This window comes from Oncorhynchus nerka, linkage group LG4, assembly GCF_034236695.1.
Source record: "Oncorhynchus nerka isolate Pitt River linkage group LG4, Oner_Uvic_2.0, whole genome shotgun sequence".
In the NCBI taxonomy this organism is placed as follows: Eukaryota; Metazoa; Chordata; class Actinopteri; order Salmoniformes; family Salmonidae; genus Oncorhynchus; species Oncorhynchus nerka.
This window is the reverse complement of record NC_088399.1, coordinates 46,978,549-47,003,190: the sequence shown is the minus strand read 5'-3', so window position 1 is coordinate 47,003,190 and position 24,642 is coordinate 46,978,549. Positions and strand designations below refer to the sequence as shown.

Here is a 24,642-nt window from a genome sequence, read left to right as displayed (position 1 = left end):
GGGTGGCTGGAGTCTTTGACAATTTTTAGGGCCTTCCTCTGACACCGCCTGGTATAGAGTTCCTGGATGGCAGGAAGCTTGGCCCCGGTGATGTACTGGGCCATACGCACTACCCTCTGTAGTGCCTTGCGGTTGGAGGCTGAGCAGTTACCATACCAGGCGGTGATGCAACCCGTCAGGATGCTCTTGATGGTGCCGCTGTAAAACCTTTTGAGGATCTGAGGACCCATGCCAAATCTTTTCAGTCTCTTGAGGGGCGAATAGGTTTTGTTGTTCCCTCTTCATGACTGTCTTGGTGTGTTTGGACCATGTTAGTTTGTTGGTGATGTGGCCGCCAAGGAACTTGAAGCTATCAACCTGCTCCACTACAGCCCCGTCGATGAGAACGTGGGCATGCTCGGTCATCTTTTTCCCGTAGTCCACAATCATGTCCTTTGTCTTGATCACGTTGAGTGAGAGGTTGTTGTCCTTGCACCACACGGTCAGGGTTCTGACCACCTCCTTATAGGCTGTCTCATCGTTGTCGGTGATCAAGCTTACCACTGTTGTCATCAGCAAACTTAATGATGGTGTTGGAGTTGTGCTTGGCCGTGCAGTCACGAGTGGAGTACAGGAGGGTACTAAGTACGCACCTCTGAGGGTCCCCCGTGTTGAAGATCAGCTTGGTGGATGTGTTGTTACCTACACTTACCACCTGGGGGCGTCCCGTCAGGAAATCCAGGATCCAGTTGCAGAGGGAGGTGTTTAGTCCCAGAGTCCTTAGCTTAGTGATGAGCTTTGAGTTTGATGGTAGGCCTTGAATACATCCACAGGTTCACCTCCAATTGACTCAAATTATGTCAATTAGCCAATCAGAAGCTTCTTAAGCCATGACATAATTTTCTGGAATTTTCCAAGCTGTTTAAAGGCACAGTCAACTTAGTGTATGTAAACTTCTGACCCACTGGAATTGTGATACAGTGAAATAATCTGAATTTAAACAATTGTTTGGAAATTACTTGTCATCCACAAAGTAGCTGTCCTAACTGACTTGCCAAAACTATGGTTTGTTAACAATACATTTGTGGAGTGGTTGAAAAACGAGTTTTAATGACTCCCACCTAAGTGTATGTAGACTTACGACTTCAACTATGTGTAGACGGCTATGAAAAATACAGATACACTTTCTAGGTCGATAGTGCTGTCTACAGCTTATCATGAGATACTCTACCTCAGGCGAGCAAAACCTCGAGACTTCCTTAGATATCGTGCACCAACTGTTTACATAAATGCATAGGCACCCATCCGTTGTCTTGCCAGAGGCTGCTGTTCTGACCTGCTTCCTGTATGTTGAGTCATGTATTCAGTGTATTTTAAGCATTTTAGTTCCCTCATTGAATCAAACATCCTGTTTTGCATTATGTGCTAAGTGTGCAGTATCCCAGCTGTATTTCTAAATTTGCCTGAAAATAATTTATACAGTATATGTCTGGTCCTTGTTTTCTTTGGCTCTCTTCTGTTGAGGTATTCAGGGCAGCCTGTTCTCCTTCAAAAGGCTCTTATCTAGGCTGTGCGTCACTGCTCCTGAGAGGTCTGCCAACCTGTATGGTTGACTAGCGTTAGATCGTGAAAGTAGTAGTACGATAGACCTCGTGGTCTGCTTGAGAGGGTGAACATGGAGAAGTAACAAAAGTGCTTTGACCACAGATGCTGCATTTATTTTTTAAATTGGAAGAACAGCAAACCTGTCGCTAGTATAGTTTTTATTACTATTATTATTATTTTTTTCAGGCTGAGAAGGATGCGAAATCCCTGCCAAGGAAGAAGCCAAAACTGGAGAAAGATCCCAAACACTCCTCTTCATGTCTTGGTTCCTGCAAGTCTGTGTGAGTAACACTACACCCCTCAGTTCTTAACTCCTCCTAACTAGTGTCTTCAATGCTCTGCAGCATATCCATCCATAGCTTCTCTGCCCCAAAGTGCTGCAAACTACTTCTGGTATAACATTCTTCTGGTATACCTAATAACATTACAACGATATTAGAGATGCATCAAACAAAATGTTTGGTGATTTTCCCCAGCACCTTAAGCTGTCCATTGGCCGGATGGCACCCTAGAGACAAGGCTGGGTATCAGACTGGGTGTCTGACTATTTGCAGATTCCATGAAATTGAATGTAAGACTTTTTAACCCTCTAAAGGGGGGGGTGGAGTTCTACTAAGCTAACGTATGGAATTGTTTTAAGATGGCCATACCAAGAATAATTTAGGTATTTGATTTTTATTTAGTACCCCTTTAGGTCAAAAAATGTCAATTTGCAGAAACATTTAATTTGGGCTTACTGCTATTTGCCCAGACAACACCTTGAATAAACGATTCATACATTGAAAAACAGATGGTCCCCAAAAAATGTCTCACGGAACTTTGTTTTGAAGTGTCTGTCCTATTTCTGAGAGATATAAGAAAGATCAGGAAACTATTTTTGGGGGACACATTTAACCCCTTTTTTAGCCATTAAAATACCCCCCCTCTGCCTCTGTTGGCGGATGCAGTAGATTGTGACGGAGCACTTGCAAATGGCTGATTATCTCTAGCTTAAACAGACTGATTTTGATGGGGATTTTTGTATTTTGCTCATTAGATTTTTGCTGTGAAATTGACTCTGGGGTTAATACCTTTTTTAATGTCACTTGGAATGCAATTTAATATCAATGTTGAGGTCTGCGTGCACCACATACCTGCTAATATTCATTCCCCTCCATAAATGTTTGCCCTTATTTGTGCAGCCCTACGTGTAAATTATCTCAAATGAGTGCAGGAAATGCAGAAATGTATGAAAATGCTGAATTTTGTTTTTTGGGGGGGGGGGGGGGGGGGGGGTTGAATTGAACAGTATAAAACAATCAGAATGGAGAGAGACTCATTTTAAATCCCTCCGAATGTATTTCCACCCTAGTGTCACGTACTACTTGTATAGCAAATTTAGAACCTTTTGTTATTCAAAAACATAAAATTCTGTCTCATACCATCAAAAATTTGAAAAATATGATATTTTGGCCGTGTCAGTCAAGTTCCTGTTCAGCAGTTGATTTGTAGAATCTGGCGAATGGGGCTGGAATAAGTCTGCATGCCCATTAGCTCTCCTGGAGTTATTATGCTCGAACATTAGCCTAAAACCAAAAAGTCTAATAAAATAATTCCCTCATGGTCCTCCCGAGTGGTGCAGAGGTCTAAGGCAGTGCTAGAGGCGTAACTACAGACACGGGTTCAATCCCAAGCTGTATCACAACAGGCCGGGATCTGGTGCCCCATAGAGCAGCACACAATTGGCCCAGCATCGTCCGGGTTAGTTGGAGGGTTTGGCCCGGGGGGGCTTTACTTGGTTCATCAATCTATAGCGACTCCTTGTGGCAGGTCAGCGCCTGCAGGCTGACCTCAGTCGTCAGTTGATCAGTGTTTCCTCTGACACATTGGTGTGGCTGGTTTCCCGGGTTAAGCAGGTGGGTGTTATGTTTCGGAGGACGCATGACTCAACCTTCGCCTACAAGCCTGTTGGAGTTTCAGTGATTAGACAAGATTGAAAAAGGGGGTAAAAAAATATAGGGTAAGTGAATCAGTTACTTCGAAGCAAGTCATCTAAGCGGGAGGGCTTAGGCTGAACTTTTTTTATTTTCTTTAAATAAATATTTTACCCCCTTTTTCGTGGTATCCTATTGCTGGTAGTTACTGTCTTGTCTCATCGCTACAAATCCCACACGGACTCGGGAGAGGCGAAGGTCGAGAGCCATGCGTCCGCCGAAACCCAACCAAGCCGCACTGCTTCTTAAAACAGCGCTCATCCAACCCGGAAGCCAGCCGCACCCGGAAGCCAGCCGCACTGGTCAGCTGCAACAGAGCCTGGGCTCGAACCCAGAGTCTCTGGTGGCACAGCTAGCACTGCGATGCAGTGCCTTAGATCACTGCACCACCCAGGAGACCTTAGACTGAAATGTTCAAGTGCCAAGTAAGCTATTTCATCTAACATGTTCAGGAAATGCATGATGGATATTTTGATGTGCAAAATGTCAGAATAGGATCCAGAATAATCAGATCAGATTCATTTGCATATTGGCCTAGGAGTATAGAGTGCAGTGATGTGTCCTATAAGGAGCATTGGTGGCAAGGTTAACTTCTTCGAGATAGGGGGCGCTCTTTTAATTTTTGGATAAAAAACGTTCCCATTTTAAACAAGATATTTGTCACGAAAAGATGCTCGACTATGCATGTAATTGACAGCTTTGGAAAGAAAAACTCTGACGTTTCCAAAACTGCAAAGATATTATCTGTGAGTGCCCCAGAACTAATGCTACAGGCGAATGCGCTGTGTTCCAATGTCTCCTTATATGGCTGTGAATGCGCCAGGAATGAGCCTGCACTTTCTGTCGTTTCCCCAAGGTGTCTGCAGCATTGTGACGTATTTGTAGGCATATCATTGGAAGATTGACCATAAGAGACTACATTTACCAGGTGTCCGCCCGGTGTCCTCCGTCGAAATTATTGCGTAATCTCCAGCTCCATGCGCGTTTCCATTTTCTTCAGAGGAGAAAGTCAACTGCCACGAATGATTTATCATCGATAGATATGTGAAAAACACCTTGAGGATTGATTCTAAACAACGTTTGCCATGTTTCTGTCGATATTATGGAGTTAATTTGGAAAAAAGTTTGCGTTGTAATGAATTAATTTTCGGGGGGTTTTCTTACCCAAATGTGATGAACAAAACGGAGCGATTTGTCCTACACAAATAATATTTTTGGAAAAACTGAACATTTGCTATCTGAGTCTCCTCATTGAAAACATCTGAAGTTCTTCAAAGGTAAATGATTTTATTTGAATGCTTTTCTTGTTTTTGTGAAAAATGTTGCATGCTGAATGCTAGGCTTACTACTATGCTAGCTATCAATACTCTTACACAAATGCTTGTTTAGCTATGGTTCAAAAGCATATTTTGAAAATCTGAGATGACAGTGTTGTTAACAAAAGTCTAAGCTTGAGAGCAAATATATGTATTTCATTTCATTTGCGATTTTCATGAATAGTTAACGTTGCGTTATGGTAATGAGCTTGAGGCTATAAATAGGATCCCGGATACGGGATTGCTCGTCGCAACAGTTTAACCTCTCTGGGATATGTGGGACGCTAACACCTGGCCAAAAGCCAGGGAAAATGCAGAGCGCCAAATTCAAATAAATTACTATAAAAATCAAACTTTCATTAAATCACACATGTAAGATAGCAAATTAAAGCTACACTTGTGAATCCAGCCAACATGTCAGATTTCAAAAAGGCTTTTCGGCGAAAGCAAACGATGCTATTATCTGAGGATAGCATCTCCATAAACAAAAGAGAGAAAAGCATATTTCAATCCTGCAGGCGCGACACAAAATGCAGAAATAAAAAATATAATTCATGCCTTACCTTTGACGAGCTTCTTTTGTTGGCACTCCAATATGTCCTTAAAACATCACAAATGGTCCTTTTGTTCGATTAATTCCGTTGATATATAAAAATATCCAAAATGTCAATTTATTTGGCGCATTTGATCCAGAAAAACACCGGTTCCAACTTGCGCAACGTGACTACAAAATATCTCAAAAGTTACCTGTAAACTTTTCCAAAACATTTCAAACTACTTTTGTAATACAACTTTAGGTATTTTTAACGTAAATAATTGATAAAATTGAAGACTGGATGATCTGTGTTCAATACAGGAGGAAAACAAACTGTAGCTAGCTTTCTGGTCACGCGCCTCTAACTAACAGTACACTTCAAGTGACCCTCATTCAAGATGGCCGTACTTCTTCTTTACACAAAGGAAAAACCTCAACCAATTTCTAAAGACTGTTGACATCCAGTGGAAGCGATAGGAACTGCAAGAAGGTCCCTTAGAAATTTGGATTCCCAATCAACAAGTCATTGAAAAGAGTGACCTCAAATGTTTTTGAATGGTTTGTCCTCTGGGTTTTGCCTGCTAAATGAGTTCTGTTATACTCACAGACATGATTCAAACAGTTTTAGAAACTTCAGTGTTTTCTATCAAAATCTACTCATAATATGCATATCTTGCCTTCTGGGGATGAGTAGCAGGCAGTTGAATTTGGGCATGCATTTCATCCGGATGTGAAAATACTGCCCCCTGTCACCAAGAAGTTAAGGGCAGAGAAATCTTGTTGGACACTAAGAACGCTTTGTTGTAGAGTGTTTAACACAAAATCCGGGAGGGGCCATAAGACTATCATCTGCATATAAGTGGATGAGAAAGCTTCCTACTGCCTGAGCTATGTTGTTCATGTACATTGAGAAGAGTGTGTGGCCTTGAGATACACCCTTAGTGTCAGGCAGTGGCTGAGACATCAGATTTTCTGACTTTATACACTGCACTCTTTGAGAGAGGTAGTTAGCAGGCCAAAGACCCCGCAGAGACACCAATAGTCCTTAGCCGGCCCACAAGAATGGAATGGTCTACCGTATCAAAAGCTTTGGCCAAGTCAATAAAAATAGCAGCACAACAGTGCTTAGAATCAAGGGAAATGGTGACATCATTGAGGACCTTTAACCTCTCTAGGGTATGTGGGATGCTAGTGTCCCATCGGGCCAAAATCCAGTGAGATTGCAGAGCGCCAAATAAAAATACAGAAATACTCATTATAAAAATTCAGAAAACAAAACATATTTTACATAGGTTTAAATATTAACTTCTTGTGAATCCAACCACTGTGTCAGATTTTTAAAAATGCTTTACGGCGATTATTTGAGAACATAGCCCAGTTGATAAATTATTACAAACAGTAACCACATTTACATTTAAGTCATTTAGCAGACGCTCTTATCCAGAGCGACTTACAAATTGGTGCTTTCACCTTATGACATCCAGTGGAACAGCCACTTTACAATAGTGCATCTAGGTCTTTTAAGGGGGGTGAGAAGGATTACTTTATCCTATCCTAGGTATTCCTTAAAGAGGTGGGGTTTCAGGTGTCTCCGGAAGGTGGTGATTGACTCCGCTGTCCTGGCGTCGTGAGGGAGTTTGTTCCACCATTGGGGGGCCAGAGCAGCGAACAGTTTTGACTGGGCTGAGCGGGAACTGTACTTCCTCAGTGGTAGGGAGGCGAGCAGGCCAGAGGTGGATGAACGCAGTGCCCTTGTTTGGGTGTAGGGCCTGATCAGAGCCTGGAGGTACTGAGGTGCCGTTCCCCTCACAGCTCCGTAGGCAAGCACCATGGTCTTGTAGCGGATGCGAGCTTCAACTGGAAGCCAGTGGAGAGAGCGGAGGAGCGGGGTGACGTGGAGAGAACTTGGGAAGGTTGAACACCAGACGGGCTGCGGCGTTCTGGATGAGTTGTAGGGGTTTAATGGCACAGGCAGGGAGCCCAGCCAACAGCGAGTTGCAGTAATCCAGACGGGAGATGACAAGTGCCTGGATTAGGACCTGCGCCGCTTCCTGTGTGAGGCAGGGTCGTACTCTGCGGATGTTGTAGAGCATGAACCTACAGGAACGGGCCACCGCCTTGATGTTATTTGAGAACGACAGGGTGTTGTCCAGGATCACGCCAAGGTTCTTAGCGCTCTGGGACGAGGACACAATGGAGTTGTCAACCGTGATGGCGAGATCATGGAACGGGCAGTCCTTCCCGGGAGGAAGAGCAGCTCCGTCTTGCCGAGGTTCAGCTTGAGGTGATGATCCGTCATCCACACTGATATGTCTGCCAGACATGCAGAGATGCGATTCGCCACCTGGTCGTCAGAAGGGGGAAAGGAGAAGATGAATTGTGTGTCGTCTGCATAGCAATGATAGGAGAGACCATGTGAGGTTATGACAGAGCCAAGTGACTTGGTGTATAGCGAGAATAGGAGAGGGCCTAGAACAGAGCCCTGGGGGACACCAGTGGTGAGAGCACGTGGTGAGGAGACGGATTCTCGCCACGCCACCTGGTAGGAGCGACCTGTCAGGTAGGACGCAATCCAAGCGTGGGCCGCGCCGGAGATGCCCAACTCGGAGAGGGTGGAGAGGAGGATCTGATGGTTCACAGTATCGAAGGCAGCCGATAGGTCTAGAAGGATGAGAGCAGAGGAGAGAGAGTTAGCTTTAGCAGTGCGGAGCGCCTCCGTGATACAGAGAAGAGCAGTCTCAGTTGAATGACTAGTCTTGAAACCTGACTGATTTGGATCAAGAAGGTCATTCTGAGAGAGATAGCGGGAGAGCTGGCCAAGGACGGCACGTTCAAGAGTTTTGGAGAGAAAAGAAAGAAGGGATACTGGTCTGTAGTTGTTGACATCGGAGGGATCGAGTGTAGGTTTTTTCAGAAGGGGTGCAACTCTCGCTCTCTTGAAGACGGGAGGGACGTAGCCAGCGGTCAGGGATGAGTTGATGAGCGAGGTGAGGTAAGGGAGAAGGTCACCGGAGATGGTCTGGAGAAGAGAGGAGGGGATAGGGTCAAGCGGGCAGGTTGTTGGGCGGCCGGCCGTCACAAGACGCGAGATGTCATCTGGAGAGAGAGGGGAGAAAGAGGTCAGAGCACAGGGTAGGGCAGTGTGAGCAGAACCAGCGGTGTCGTTTGACTTAGCAAACGAGGATCGGATGTCGTCGACCTTCTTTTCAAAATGGTTGACGAAGTCATCCGCAGAGAGGGAGGAGGAGGGGGGAGGATTCAAGAGGGAGGAGAAGGTGGCAAAGAGCTTCCTAGGGTTAGAGGCAGATGCTTGGAATTTAGAGTGGTAGAAAGTGGCTTTAGCAGCAGAGAGAGAAGAGGAAAATGTAGAGAGGAGGGAGTGAAAGGATGCCAGGTCCGCAGGGAGGCGAGTTTTCCTCCATTTCCGCTCGGCTGCCCGGAGCCCTGTTCTGTGAGCTCGCAATGAGTCGTCGAGCCACGGAGCGGGAGGGGAGGACCGAGCCGGCCTGGAGGATAGGGGACATAGAGAGTCAAAGGATGCAGAAAGGGAGGAGAGGAGGGTTGAGGAGGCAGAATCAGGAGATAGGTTGGAGAAGGTTTGAGCAGAGGGAAGAGATGATAGGATGGAAGAGGAGAGAGAAGCGGGGGAGAGAGAGCGAAGGTTGGGACGGCGCGATACCATCCGAGTAGGGGCAGTGTGGGAAGTGTTGGATGAGAGCGAGAGGGAAAAGGATACAAGGTAGTGGTCGGAGACTTGGAGGGGAGTTGCAATGAGGTTAGTGGAGGAACAGCATCTAGTAAAGATGAGGTCGAGCGTATTGCCTGCCTTGTGAGTAGGGGGAAGGTGAGAGGGTGAGGTCAAAAGAGGAGAGGAGTGGAAAGAAGGAGGCAGAGAGGAATGAGTCAAAGTTAGACGTGGGGAGGTTAAAGTCGCCCAGAACTGTGAGAGGTGAGCCGTCCTCAGGAAAGGAGCTTATCAAGGCATCAAGCTCATTGATGAACTCTCCGAGGGAACCTGGAGGGCGATAAATGATAAGGATGTTAAGCTTGAAAGGGCTGGTAACTGTGACAGCATGGAATTCAAAGGAGGCGATAGACAGATGGGTAAGGGGAGAAAGAGAGAATGACCACTTGGGAGAGATGAGGATCCCGGTGCCACCACCCCGCTGACCAGAAGCTCTCGGGGTGTGCGAGAGCACGTGGGCGGACGAAGAGAGAGCAGTAGGAGTAGCGGTGTTGTCTGTGGTGATCCATGTTTCCGTCAGAGCCAAGAAGTCGAGGGACTGGAGGGAGGCATAGGCTGAGATGAACTCTGCCTTGTTGGCCGCAGATCGGCAGTTCCAGAGGCTACCGGAGACCTGGAACTCCACGTGGGTCGTGCGCGCTGGGACCACCAGATTAGGGTGGCCGCGGCCATGCGGTGTGGAGCGTTTGTATGGTCTGTGCAGAGAGGAGAGAACAGGGATAGACAGACACATAGTTGACAGGCTACACAAGAGGCTACGCTAATGCAGAGGAGATTGGAATGACAAGTGGACTACACGTCTCGAATGTTCAGAAAGTTAAGCTTACGTAGCAAGAATCTAATTGACTAAAATGATTAAAATGATACAGTACTGCTGAGGTAGGCTAGCTGCGTTGTTTGATACTACCCTAATCAAGTCGTTCCGTTGAGTGTGAAGTTTCTACAATGCTGCTTTTCGGGGGCAAGCTGGCTAGCTAGCAGTGTTGGTTACGTTACGTTGCGTTAGGAGAACGACAATAGCTGGCTAGCTAACCTAGAAAATCGCTCTAGACTACACAATTATCTTTGAAACAAAGACGGCTATGTAGCTAGCCAAGCAGAAGCGTTACAAAACTCAGAAATAGAGAAAATGAATCCCTTACCTTTGATGATCTTCATATGGTTGCACTCAGAAGACATTTATTTACTCAATAAATGTTCCTTTTGTTCGATAAAGTCTCTTTATATCCAAAAACCTCAGTTTTGTTCGTGTTTTCTTCAGCAATCCACAGGCTCAAACGCAGTCAAAACAGGCAGACAAAAAAATCCTAATTGTATCCATAAAGTTCATAGAAACATGTCAAACGATGTTTACATTCAAACCTCAGGTTGTTTTTAGCCTAAATTAGCTATAATATTTCAACCGGACAATAACGTTGTCAATATAAAATGTAAACAAGAAATGCACTCTCTCAGGATTGCACATTAAAAAGCTCTGTGACACGTCAGGGTCCACTCATTGACTGGTCTTACTCCCTCATAAGAATACAAGCCTGAAACTATTTCTAAAGACGGTTGACATCTGGTGGAAGGCATAGGAACTGCAAATTGAGTCCTAAGTCAATGGATACTGTAATGGCATTGAATAGAAAACTACAAAACCAACTAAATAAAACTTCCTGAATGGATCTTTCTCAGGTTTTTGCCTGCCAAATCAGTTATGTTATACTCAGACACTACTGTAACAGTTTTGGACACTTTAGTGTTTTCTATCCAACTCTACCAGTTATATGCATATCATATCTTCTGGGCCCGAGTAGCAGGCCGTTTAATTTGGGCATGCTTTTCATCCTAAATTGAATGCTGCCCCCTACCCTAGATAAGTTAAGGTTGCAGTGACACAGCCATAACCTGAGCAGACACCAGATTGCATACCAAAGAGAATACTACACACATCAAGAAAGCCATTCAGTTGTTATTGACAAGTTTTTCCAACACTTTTGATAAACAGGGCAAAATAGAAGTCAGCTTGATCTGCATTCCAAGCAATGGGAATGGGAACCTCCCCAGAAAGGAGAAACAGGTTAGAAAGGTCAGAGAGAGGCTTGGCAATTTTGGGGGGCAGCAACCTTAAAGAAGGGTCTAAACCATCTGACCCAGATCTTTTTTGGTGGTCAAGTTTAAGGAGCTCCTTTAGCACCTCGAACTCAGTGAACGCCTGCAGGGAGAAACTTTGTAGCGGGGCAGGGGGAAAAGAGAGGAGCATCAGGGCAAGTCGCATTAGAAGGGGTAGGAGATGGGGTAGGAGGGGTAGGAGATGAGGAAATGTTGGACGGGCAAGGCATGGAGTCAAATAGGAATCCAGACGTAATGAAGTGGGTATTTTAAAAAGCTCAGCCATGTGCTTCTTGTCAGTAACAACATCAACATTAAGGGACATGGGCATCTGTGAGGTTTTATTCTCCAGGTCTTTAGCCGTTTTCCAGAACTTCTTGGGGTTAGACCCACAGAGAGAGAACTGCTCCTTAAAGTAACTAACTTTGGCCTTCTGGAAAGCCTGAGTCCACTTATTTCTCATTTGCCTGAACGAGAGCCAGTCACCCTGAGTATGCGTGTGCAGAGCCTTTCGCCAAATGCAATTCTTGAGGTGGAGTAACTCTGCAAGATCACGGTCGTACCAGGGGCTAAACCTGTTTTTCATTTATAATTTTCTTTATGGGGGCGTGTTTGTTAACTTCTTGATGCTACCCACCCCTTAAGCGGGATAATTGTCATCAGCAACCGCTGAATAGCATAGCGCCACAGTCAAATAATACTACTAAAAATATTAATATTCATCAAATCACAAGTAAAATATTGCAATACACAGCTTAGCCTTGTGTCAATCCACCTGTCATCTCAGATTTTGAAATTATGCTTTACAGCTAAAGCAATCCAAGCGTTTGTAAGTTTATCGATTGCATCACAAAACATTAAGTACACTTAGCATCAGGTAGCTTGGTCACGAAAATCAGAAAAGCAATCAAATTAATCGTTTACCTTTGATCTTCGGATGTTTTCACTCATGAGACTCCCAGTTACACAACGATTATTGTTATATCCAAAATACCTCCGTTTGTTTGTCCCGTTATGTTCAGAAATCCACAGGATAGAGCGGTCACGACAACGCAGACAAATTCCAAATAATATCCGTAATGTCCACAGAAACATGTCAAACGTTTTTTTATAATCAATCCTCAGGTTGTTTTAAAAATATATAATCGATAATATATCAACCGCAAATGTCTTTATCAGTAGGAGAGGGAAAAACAATAGCTGTCCAAACTCTGTTGCGTGAGCCAAACTCATGTGACCACCTGACGCGATGTTATCTTTCTGGCTCATTTTTCAAAATAAAAGCCTGAAACTATGTCTGAAGACTGCTGACACCTTGAGGAAGCGATAGGAAAAGGAATCTGGTGATATCCCTTTAAATGGAGAAAAGTGAGGCTATGGAACATTGAGTTTTCAAAATAGAAGCCACTTCCTAGTTTGATTTTTCTCAGGGTTTCGCCTGTAATATCTGTTCTGTTATACTCACAGACAATATTTTGACAGTTTTGGAAACTTTAGTGTTTTCTATCCTAATCTGTCAATTCTATCCATATTCCAGCATCTGGTCGTGAGAAATAGGCCGTTTACTTTGGGAACGTTATTTTTCCAAACTTAAAAATAGTGCCCCCTAGCTTCAAGAGGTTATTAACAATAACACTGAAAATATTTAAAAAAGAATGTCCAAGCATCTTCGACAGAGGGGATCAAGCTGATTCTATACCATTTTACAGAGGCCAGGTCTTGAAGGAAGGCTTGCTCATTAAAAACTTTTTAGCAAGCGTTTGACAGGTCGTTTCACTGAGCAGCTATTACAAACACAGGCTGTTAAACAGTGATCACTAAGGTCATTACAGAAAACACAGAACTGATATCTTTCAAATCACATTTATTTATATAGCCCTTCGTACATCAGCTGATATCTCAAAGTGCTGTACAGAAACTCAGCCTAAAACCCCAAACAGCAAGCAATGCAGGTGTTGAAGCACGTTGGCTAGTAAAAACCTAGGAAGAAACCTAGAGAGGCTATGAGGGGTAGCCAGTCCTCTTCTGGCTGTGCCGGGTGGAGATTATAACAGAACATGGCCAAGATGTTCAAATGTTCATAAATGACCAGCATGGTCAAATAATAGGTCTGGGACAGGTAGCACGTCTGGTGAACAGGTCAGGATTCCATAGCCGCAGGCAGAACAGTTGAAACTTTCAGGATTATATGTGAGGATAACATTGAGGAGAGTAGCCTTTTCTGGGTGTTTGGAGTGATACGTTGTGGGATTGGTAATAATCAGAAAGATTTTGGGAGTCTCATTGCTTTAGGACTTGGTCAGGTGGTTTAAGTATGTCCCAGTTTAGGTCACCTAAAATTCAGACTTTGTGTAAGGGACCAGGCGAGATCTTAGGGCAGGTAGGGTACAGGCCGGTGCTGATGGAGGACTATAATGCCTAGCAACAGTCAACTAAGAACAACTTGTAAGTTAAATTCTTAAAACCAGCAAATCAAATTGTTTGGGGACAGATTTGTAGACAACCTGAGTGGTGATCCTTGGTAAAGATTGCCACTCACCCACCTTTGGAAGATCTTTCTTGCTGAAAAAGGTTATAACCAGAAAGGTTAACATCAGTATTCAAAACACTCTTTCTTAACCACTTCTCAGATTTGGATATATAGATTTGGATGGAAAACACGTTGAAGTTTCTAAAACTGTTTGAATCATGTCTGTGAGTATAACAGAACTTATGTAGCAGGCAAAACCCAGAGGACTAACTTTTCAGATTTTTTCCCCCTTCTCTGTTCACTATATTGTCTTTGCCATTGGATATTTAATAGGAACCCATTTTCAGTGCCTACCACACGATGTCGCCAGTTTTTGGAATATGGTTGAGATTATTCCTTTGTTCTATGAAGAAGTAGGCCAACTTGGAACTGGGGACACATTTGTGAGTTGCGCAAGACGTGAACAGCAGTGCTGGTTTGTTTTCATTCCTGTATTGAATACAGTTTGCCCCGTCTACAATTTGATCGATTATTAACGTTTAAAAATACCTAACGTTGTATTACAAAAGTAGTTTGAAATATTTTGGCAAAGTTTATAGGCAACTTTTGAAATATTTTGTAGTGACGTTGTGTTTTTGTAAGCTGTTTTTTCTGGATCAAACGCGCTTTATAAATGGACATTTTCAATATATATATATGGAATTAATCGTACAAAAGGACCGATTGTGATGTTTATGGGACATATTGGAGTGCCAACAAAAGATGCTCGGTAATGCATATTTTATATTTTATTTCAGCGTTTTGTGTAGCGCCTGCTACACTAGCTCCTTTGTTTACTGCTGGTGCAGATGGGTGCAGGCTATCAGATAATAGCTTATTATGCTTTCGCAGAAAAGCTTCTTTTTTTTATCTGACATGTTGGCTGGATTCACAACGTGTAGCTTTAATTGAGTATCTTACAAGTGTAATTTAATGAAAGTTTGAATTTTATAGCATTTTATTTGAATCTGGCGCTCTGCATTTCCCCTGGCAATTGGCCAGTTGAGACGCTAGCGTCTCCCCTATCCATAAGAGGTTATTAATGTGCCCAAAACCCAGGCTTTTACGTGATCAGAAATCAGTGAAACATAAAATACTTTCATTGCAGGAAGCAGGTTTATTTTAATGGACATTACTGTTCACCAAAGAATGTTTGGTTCTAAAACCAATCTGCAGGAATGTTGTGTAGCCTAATCACCAAAAATACTGACATCGGCAAAATTGCTTCAGTAAGAGGAGGACAATATTAGGTGTCTGTAATTTTTGGTTTATCATCCCAGCTCTAGTTAGTGTTGTCTTCCATCAAATTGTATAGGCTACCTTGCGCTCATTTTTTTTTACCATGGTGGCAACAATTACGCAGCGGCACAAAATAAAGGGGGCCATTCCATCACATTTTTTAACACCTTTTGAAAACTGAAGATTTTAAATCAGAATGTAAGATTTTTTTAAGGACCTACCGACACCCTGCTGACTGGGCATTCTCCCATCAGAGAAGAAAGTCCCCTTTCACTGTATCTTCCTCTGTCCCAATCTGATCTAACTTGCCATCTGGCCTTTTCTCTCACAGGACGCCCAAGAACCCTGGAGAGGAGGAGGTGGAGAGGAAGCGGTCGAAGAAGGGGGCTTCTGTCCATCTGCAAGACCCTGGGAAAGAGCCGGGGAGGCGCAAGCGGCATGCAGGGGAGACCCCAGAGCCCAACGATGCCTCAGCAGCCAAAAGCAAGGACAGGGAGGCCTCCACTCCCGTCAAACACAAGAAGGGCACTGGGAAACGACACACAGAGCATTCCAAGACTGGCAAGGCAAGAGATTTGAGTCAATATGTATGTTATATGTGAAATTAAGTCACACATCTGAGAGTTGCTTCAGCAGGTGCGTCAGAAGTGTTAGATGTTATTCAAAGGATGAAGCTCAGTATTTATCGTTAATTGCCTGTATAAAGGTTATCTGAAATAATGAGAAATAGGTGTTGATATACTGTCTCCTCTGGTTTTGTCTGAAGGCCCCCAAGAGCAGCTTTGCCTTCTCTGTGCCTGCCCAGCTCACCGGGGGTTCCCTGTCCTCCAGACCCCTGCTCAAGGTCGAGGACAGGTAAGATTCCTTTTACATAATTACATACTTGTTTCGTTAGAAAAATTATACAACACCTTATGCCCCTGTGAAAAAATGGTTGCCCCGTTACACTCAATAAATGGTTTAGCTGCAGTGTCTCCAGCCAAACGCTTCCTGTAGTTGATCAGTGGCCCTCTTATTTTGACCCACTCTTCCATGCAGAACTGCTTTAAGTCAGCGACATTTGTTGGTTTTAAAGCATGAACTGCTCGTTTCAAGTCCTGACACATCTCAATTGGGATTAGGTCTGGACTTTGACTAGGCCATTCCAGAACTTCAAATTTGTTGCTTTTTAGACGTTTTATGTAGACTTGATTGTGTGTTTTGGGTCATTGTCTTGCTGTATGACCCAGCTGCGCTTCATCTTCAGCTCACAGACGGATGGCCTGACATTCTCCTGTAGAATTCTCTGATACAGAGCAGAATTCATGGTTCATTCTATTAAGGCAGCAAAGCATCCCCAAACCATCACACTACCACCACCAGTAATGGCGCCCGAGGGGATGGCTGCCGTTTTACGGGCTCCTAACCAACTATGGTATTTTGTGTTTTTTCACATTGTTTGTAACTTACTTTGTATTTAATGTTGCTGCTACCGACTCTTATGCCCAAAAAGAGCTTCTGGATATCAGACCAGCGATTACACACCTTGAACTGGACGAAGATCTTTTTCTATAATGAGTCCAACGCGAAAGATATACAGCTTCTCCGAGAACCGGCCAAATCCCAGTCATTCGCGTGAAGAAAAGACAGAAATACAGGGTGCGGAGATAGGTGTGCCTTGTGAGAAATTCGTCAGCAATTGGGTAACCCACCATCCGTTCGTTCTATTGGCCAACGTGCAATTACTGGAGAATTCACTTCGAGACTATCCTACCAACGGGACATTAACTGTAATATCGTATGTTTCACTGAGATGTGGCTGAACGACAACAATGACAATATACTGTTGGCTGGGTTTTCCGTGCATCGGCAGGACAGAACAGCTACGTCTGGTAAGACAAGGGGTGGGGTTGTGTGTCTATTGGTAAATAATAGCTGGTGTCTCGAGGTATTGCTTGCCTGAGGTAGAGTACCTCATGATAAGCTGTAGAGTTCATCTATATTTACCATCACAAAAGAATGCTGGAACTAAGACCCACTCAACGAGCTATAGAAGGCCATAGGAAAACAAAATGCTAATCCAGATGTGGTGCTCCTAGTGGCCGGGGACCCCCGACTTTTTTCAATTTCCGCCTGAAGACATACCCAAATCTAACTGCCTGTAGCTCAGGCTCAAAACCAAGGATATGCATATTCTTGATTTCATTTGAAAGAAAACACTCTGAAGTTTGTGTAAATGTGAATTGAATGTAGGAGAATATAACACAATAGATCTGGTTTAGATAATACAATGAAAAAACCATACGTTTTTTCATTTTTATTGTTGTATCATCAGCTTTAAAATGAACGAGACAAAACAAACATTCTGATGGGGACAATTTCAGTGAAACACATAAGAGGGCAATAGTACTTGTGCAAAGTTTCAGAATGATAACTTCCAAAATGAGTGTGCTACATAACATGTATCATGAAGTCCCCCAGGTGTCCCACACAAGTAGCCCAAATGTACCCAAGTGGCCAAATTGGTGAAGTTATACATTTTGAATGGAATAACTATATACAAAATACCAAAATGGTATTCTAACACACCCCCCCAAAAAATGGAGAAAAAAAGATATTTACAAAATAACACTTTCAATATTTGGAAGACCCTCAGTCCTCTACACAATATTGTGCTGCTGATGCCAGGTGCCATAGCAGTCTCTTTCTGCTGTAAAGCAGAGGGTCACCAAGCATGTGGTTCAGGTGATGGGGGACTTCATTTTGCAAAGAACACAGGGACGCCTCCATGCTGTGCCCCTTTGGCCCCGAGGCATATCCATGCCTGCAGAAATACATTTGGGCAGATGAACACCACTTGTGGCAGTAGCTGGATGAACCAGCTTCAGTGGGGGATGGAAACCTTGGCACTGGGGGGCTCCCATTCGGAGTCCGTGTCACTGTGAAAGAAAATGTTCAGTTAGAAAAGTTTCACATGAGCCCTGTATCAACAGGTATAATAAACATATATACACTGCTCAAAAAAATAAAGTGAACACTAAAATAACACATCCTAGATCAGAATGAATGAAATATTCTTATTAAATACTTTAAATTTATCAACCCATGGAGGTCTGGATTTGGAGTCGCACTCAAAATTAAAGTGGAAAACCACACTACAGGCTGATCCAACTTTGATGTAATGTCCTTAAAACAAGTCAAAATGAGGCTCAGTAGTGTGTGTGGCCTCCACGTGCCTGTATGACCTCCCTACAACGCCTGGGCATGCTCCTGATGAGGTGGCGGATGGTCTCCTGAGGGATCTCCTCCCAGACCTGGACTAAAGCATCCGACAACTCCTGGACAGTCTGTGGATAGAGTGAGACATGATGTCCCAGATGTGCTCAATTGGATTCAGGTCTGGGGAACGGGCGGGCCAGTCCATAGCATCAATGCCTTCCTCTTGCAGGCACTGCTGACACACTCCAGCCACATGAGGTCTAGCATTGTCTTGCATTAGGAGGAACCCAGGGCCAACCGCACCAGCATATGGTCTCACAAGGGGTCTGAGGATCTCATATCGGGTCCTAATGGCAGTCAGGCTACCTCTGGCGAGCACATGGAGGGCTGTGCGGCCCCCCAAAGAAATGCCACCCCACACCATGACTGACCCACTGCCAAACCGGTCATGTTGGAGGATGTTGCAGGCAGCAGAACGTTCTCCACGGCGTCTCCAGACTCTGTCACGTCTTTCAGATGTGCTCAGTGTGAACATGCTTTCATCTGTGAAGAGCACAGGGCGCCAGTGGTGAATTTTCCAATCTTGGTGTTCTGTGGCAAATGTCAAACGTCCTGCACGGTGTTGGGCTGTAAGCACAACCCCCAACTGTGGACGTCGGGCCCTCATACCACCCTCATGGAGTCTGTTTCTGACCGTTTGAGCAGACACATGCACATTTGTGGCCTGCTGGAGGTCATTTTGCAGGGCTCTGGCAGTGCTCCTCCTGCTCCTCCTTGCACAAAGGTGGAGGTAGCGGTCCTGCTGCTGGGTTGTTGCCCTCCTACGGCCTCCTCCACGTCTCCTGATGTACTGGCCTGTCTCCTGGTAGCGCCTCCATGCTCTGGACACTACGCTGACAGACACAGCAAATCTTCTTGCCACAGCTCGCATTGATGTGCCATCCTGGATGAGCTGCACTACCTGAGCCACTTGTGTGGGTTGTAGACTCCGTCTCATGCTACCACAAGTGAAAGCACCGCCAGCCAGCATTCAAAGTGACCAAAACATCAGCCAGGAAGCATAGGAACTGAGAAGTGGTCTGTGGTCACCACCTGTAGAACCACTCCTTTATTGGGGGTGTCTTGCTAATTGCCTATAATTTCCACCTGTTGTCTATTCCATTTGCACGACATCATGTGAAATGTATTGTCAATCAGTGTTGCTTCCTAAGTGGACAGTTTGATTTCACAGAAGTGTGATTGACTTGGAGTTACATTGTGTTGTTTAAGTGTTCCCTTTATTTTTTTGAGCAGTGTATTTAGAGTACAGGGAACATAAGGTTGAATATATTATGACAGACCAGCTAGATCTAATGTCTATTTTATATTATGACATTTCAGCTAGATCTACTGTCTCTATTATATTATGACAGACCAGCCATATCTACTGTCTTTATTATATTACAACAGACCAGCTGTATCTACTGTCTCCATTTCACTTTGGCAATTGTTGTGGGCCTGCATTCCCCTCAACAGCCTCAAACAGGCTATTTCATTTCACAAATAATATTTTATATTATTAATTTCTAACAACGGCATTAGCATGAGAAGAACTTACCAGTCCAAAACGATGTCCTCTCCGTTCAAAAAATATTCCTCCATTTGGGAATCGCTAAATGAATCGTCCTCCAACAATCTCTCTCACTTTCCCGATCAATTTCTTCTAAAATGGTGTGTACATCTGTATATCTAAACTTAGATTTAGCTTTACCTGACTTAGTCGCCATACTGATTGATTTATAAACAGCTGAAGATGCGCTTTACCAAAACAACGCTGTGCGTAACATGCGTGGCTCCTTCCGGTATGAATCTTCAATGGCGAATGAACCTCTTTACGCCGGAGTTTACTACATGGGTTGGTCTTCCAACACATAAACATTACATATTGCCGTTTACCTCAGCTCATTGGCTATCTACCCAGCTAGATTTCAAGACGATCAGTGGTCATTGGGTTAAAATACAGTCAATCAACGAAACAGCGGTCATATCATTGGTGCACAATGTCATTACTTGTCTTCAAATCAGTTTCTTTCAGTCAATACGTCCCGCGAAATGACCCATCAGGTTTGGTTGTGTAACAAACAAACCAGGTGATTGCAATGAAACCAAACATGACTGGAAAAGTCACGTTTCGTGTGTGTATTTACACCGAATGTGTCGTCGAAAATGGAATGAGACGGAATTCACGACACAAGCGGTTCACAAAATGTTTCATGTTAGGCTATAAAAATGGATTTTATCAAACAAAAGGCCATTCATTGTGTAACAATGAGCATTGGGATTGCAAACAGAGGAAGATCGTCAAAGGTAAACTATTTATTTTATTGCAATTTGTGATGTTACGCATGTGCTGGTTGAAATAGTTATTTTTTATGGGGCTTTGTTCTCAGATAATCGCATCGTATTCTTTCGCAGTAAATCCTTTTTTAAATCTGACAACGCAGTTGGATTAGCAAGATTCTAGGCTTTCGACCCATGTGAGACACTTGTATTTTCATGAATGTTTAATATGACTATTTATGTAGCGATCACCGTATGTTGTTGAATTTAATCCCGCTAACGGGTTCGGTGCGCAGAGAGGTTAATGCAGGCAAACGTAAATCAGTTTTACCTCATTTCTACCGGCATGTTACATGTGCAACCAGAGGAAAATATATTCTGACACACAGACGCATACAAAGCTCTCCCTCTCTCCCTACATTTGGCATATCTGACCATAATTCTATCCTCCTGATTCCTGCTTACAAGCAAAAAATAAAGCAGGAAGTACCACTCAATACGGAAGTGGTCAGATGCTACGCTACAGGACTGTTTTGCTAGCACAGACTGGAATATGTTCTGGAATTCATCCAATGGCATTGAGGAGTGTACCACCTCAGTTTCAACAATAAGTGCATCGACGAAGTCGTCCCCACAGTGACCATACTTATCCTTTTCAGGACCCTGTCTTTCAAAGATAATTTGTAATAATCCCAAACTTCACAGTTCTTCATTGTAAAGTGTTTAAACACTGTTTCCCATGCTTGTTCAAGGAACCATAAACAATGAATGAACATGCACCTGTGGAGCGGTTGTTAAGACACTAACAGCTTACAGAAGGTAGGCAATTAAGGTCACAGTTATAAAAACTTAGGGCACTTTCTACTGACTCTGAAAAACACCAAAAGAAAGATGCCCAGGGTTCCTGCTTATCTGTGTGAACGTGCCTTAGGCATGCTGCAAGGAGGCATGAGGACTGCAGATGTGGTCTGGACAATAAATTGCAATGTCCGTACTGTGAGACGCCTAAGACAGCGCTACAGGGAGACGGGACAGACAGCTGATCGTCCTTGCAGTGGCAGACCACGTGTAACACCTGCACTGGATCGGTACATCTGAACATCACACCTGTGGGCCAGGTACAGGATGGCAACAACTGCCTGAGTTTACACCAGGATTGCACAATCCCTCCATCAGTGCTGAGACTGTCCGCAATAGGCTGTGAGAGGCTGGACTGAGGGCTTGTAGACCTGTTGTAAGGCAGGTCCTCACCAGACATCACCGGCAACAACGTTGCCTATGGGCACAAACCCACCGTTGCTGGACCAGACAGGACTGGCAAAAGTGCTCTTCACTGACGAGTCACAGTTTTGTCTCACCAAAGGTCATGGTCGGATTCACGTTTATCGTCGAAGGATTGAGCGTTACACCGAGGCCTGTTTTCTGGAGCGGGATCGATTTGGAGGTGGAGGGTCCGTCATGGGACTGAACTTGTTGTCATTGCAGGAAATCTCAATGCTGTGCGTTACAGGGAAGACATCCTCCTCTCTCATGTGGTACCCTTCTTGCAGGCTCATCCTGACATGACCCTCCAGCATGACAATGCCACCAACCATACAGCTCATTCCGTTCATGATTTCCTTCAAGACAGGAATGTCAGTGTTCTGCCATGTCCAGTGAAGAGCCTGGATCTCAATCACATGGAGCACATCTGGGACCTGTTGGATTGGAGTGAGGGCTAGGGCCATTCCCCTCAAAAATGTCTGGGAACTTGTATGTTCCTTGATGGAAGAGTGGAGTAACACATTATTCCATTTCTGTTAGTCACATGTTTGTGGAACTTGTTCAGTTTGTCTCAGTTGTTGAATCTGTTATGTTCATACAAATATTTACACATATTAAGTTTGCTGAAAATTAACGCAGTTGACTGAGAGGACGTTTCTTTTTTTGCTGAGTTTATATACCTCTGTTCCTGCCACCCACAGGCAGCACCCGGTGGAGTATCATATGAAGGAAGCCAAAAAACTGAAGCACAAAGCAGATGCCACGGTAATAGTCCTATTTTTACACTCTCATTCTCTCTCAATTCAGTATTTTTCTTTCACTTGTGACAATCTCAATGGATTCTAAACAAAGGTCTGTGTGTTTTTTGTTTTCTCCAGTCTGATAAGGTGGGCAAAGCTTTCAACTACCTCGATGCTGCCATGTCCTTTGTGGAGAGCGGCATCGCTATGGAAACCGATCCCCAGACCCCGAAGTCGGCATATACGATGTTTGCTGAAACCTTGGATCTGATAAGGTAAGCAGCCCAAAACAATATGTACTAGATAGAGCTCCTTAGCTGTAGTGAGTAGGGGTGGGCATTTGAAATATTTTCAGGTTTGAATAATAATACATTTTTGGGGGATATCCAGATAGTTGTAAAACATGGCATTTTTGTGACTTTATTTAAACTTGGACACTTGTTTGCTGTGCAGCCTGCACGCCTCAGAGGATGTTCACGGCCCGATGGTGTGTGTGTGTGAGAGACAGGAGGGAGAGTGGGGGGGGGGGGGGGAATGCCACGAACTCGTGCTAGTTAGATAACCTATGGCATGTACAAGTTTATCTATTATCCCATCTGGCAGTGGCTGTCTTTACTGCATCAAATTGATTTAAAGAAGAGAAGATGGCCAGATGTCAGCTAGCTAGACTAGTTGAGGCCATTTTGCTGCACTCCCCGTCCTTTTCTACAACTCCATTCAGATTAAACCTGTCAGTTGCTCCTGCTAGCCTACTCCTTCTCATTTAGCTAACTTAATTACAGAACTGTAATTCCATTTTGCATGAAATTAGAGGTCTACCACTTCAAATTGCTACACATAGGAGCCTCTGACTGTAGTGCCAACCAGCTACACACGTAAAACCTGTGTAGGTTATATGGTATGTATTTTACGTCATAAAAACTACATTCAAAAGTTTGTTTTATTCAATTAAGAATTTCAAGGATGTATCAAAAATGAAATACAGAAATCTAATTTACATACAGTACCTGTCAAAAGTTTGGACACCTACTCATTCCAGGGTTTTTCATTATTTGTACTTTATTGTACATTGTAGAATAATAATGAAGACATAAACTATTGAAATGACACATATGGAATCATGTAGTAACCAAAAAAGTGTTAAACAAATCAAAATATATTTGAGATTCTTCAAAATATCCACCTTTTGCCTTGATGACTGCTTTGCACACTCTTGGCATTCTCTCATCCAGCTTCATGAGGCTCAGGGCCTCAAAGGCTAGGGCCGACTCTGATTATATGTGTGGGTATGGATGAGGCAACGAGCCACTGCGACCCCTCATGATGAGTTCCTTTTTTTTTGTGAACTCACCTTTGCTTTGTTTCCTGTGCTTTTTTAAATGCCACCTCTACTCTTTCAGGTTCATACTGAAACTGAAGGGCTCTGTGGACCCCTCTGCCCCTGTTACAGACAAGGATTTTACAATATTATGGTAACTAGATACCGGACCCTACTATATGTAATATAAACCCTGCTACGCCACACAATAGTTCACTATAGTTCTGTTAAATGTAACATAAATGTCAAGTAGTGGCACTTTGGATCCATTTTACCTCAAGCCAGTGAAATGAAGTATTCCTGCAGAGGATTATGAGAATGTAACCTTTTTGTTATTGTCTGTCAGTATGAGGTGCCAGTCCCTTCTACAGATGGCCATGTTTCGCTACAAAAGAGAAACGGCACTTAAGTATTCAAGGACCCTCACGGATCATTTCAAGGTAGGCTTCAAGGATCACATGTTGGTCCTTTGTTTCTGCATGTCTTTGTGTGTGTCGTGTACACACATTCACTGGAAAAGAAATGGCAGCGACGTTCTGAGCACACAACTAGTTGAGTACTTGGATTACTATTGAGTAATCAAAACGTATGTTGGTGTAAATTCAAATGAATATTAAATTGCCAATGTGTGTAGAGACATGGTTAAATAGCAAATGAGTTTGACTAAATTGGATCTTAAATTCTCTTTTTCAGAGCTCCTCCAAGTCTGCAGCCCCCTCCCAATGTGTCTCAAAGTAAGTATTTTACCTAGTGGTTGTCCTCTGCTCAGCCTTTTCCCTTTGTGTGTCCTGTCTCCTGCTTTAGCATTT

At 43.8% G+C, this 24,642-nt stretch overlaps 1 protein-coding gene across 1 annotated transcript in view; it reads left to right on the top strand.

Annotated features, from left to right (window-relative positions):
* The window catches only part of LOC115127956 (AF4/FMR2 family member 1-like), an 85,578-nt gene that overhangs the window by 46,375 nt on the left and 14,561 nt on the right, over positions 1-24,642 (top strand). The window contains 8 exon segments of the mRNA XM_029657577.2: positions 1,771-1,865; positions 15,327-15,561; positions 15,762-15,850; positions 22,477-22,540; positions 22,654-22,790; positions 23,916-23,987; positions 24,180-24,273; positions 24,527-24,567. Coding sequence (XP_029513437.2) covers positions 1,771-1,865; positions 15,327-15,561; positions 15,762-15,850; positions 22,477-22,540; positions 22,654-22,790; positions 23,916-23,987; positions 24,180-24,273; positions 24,527-24,567 — 827 coding nt within the window.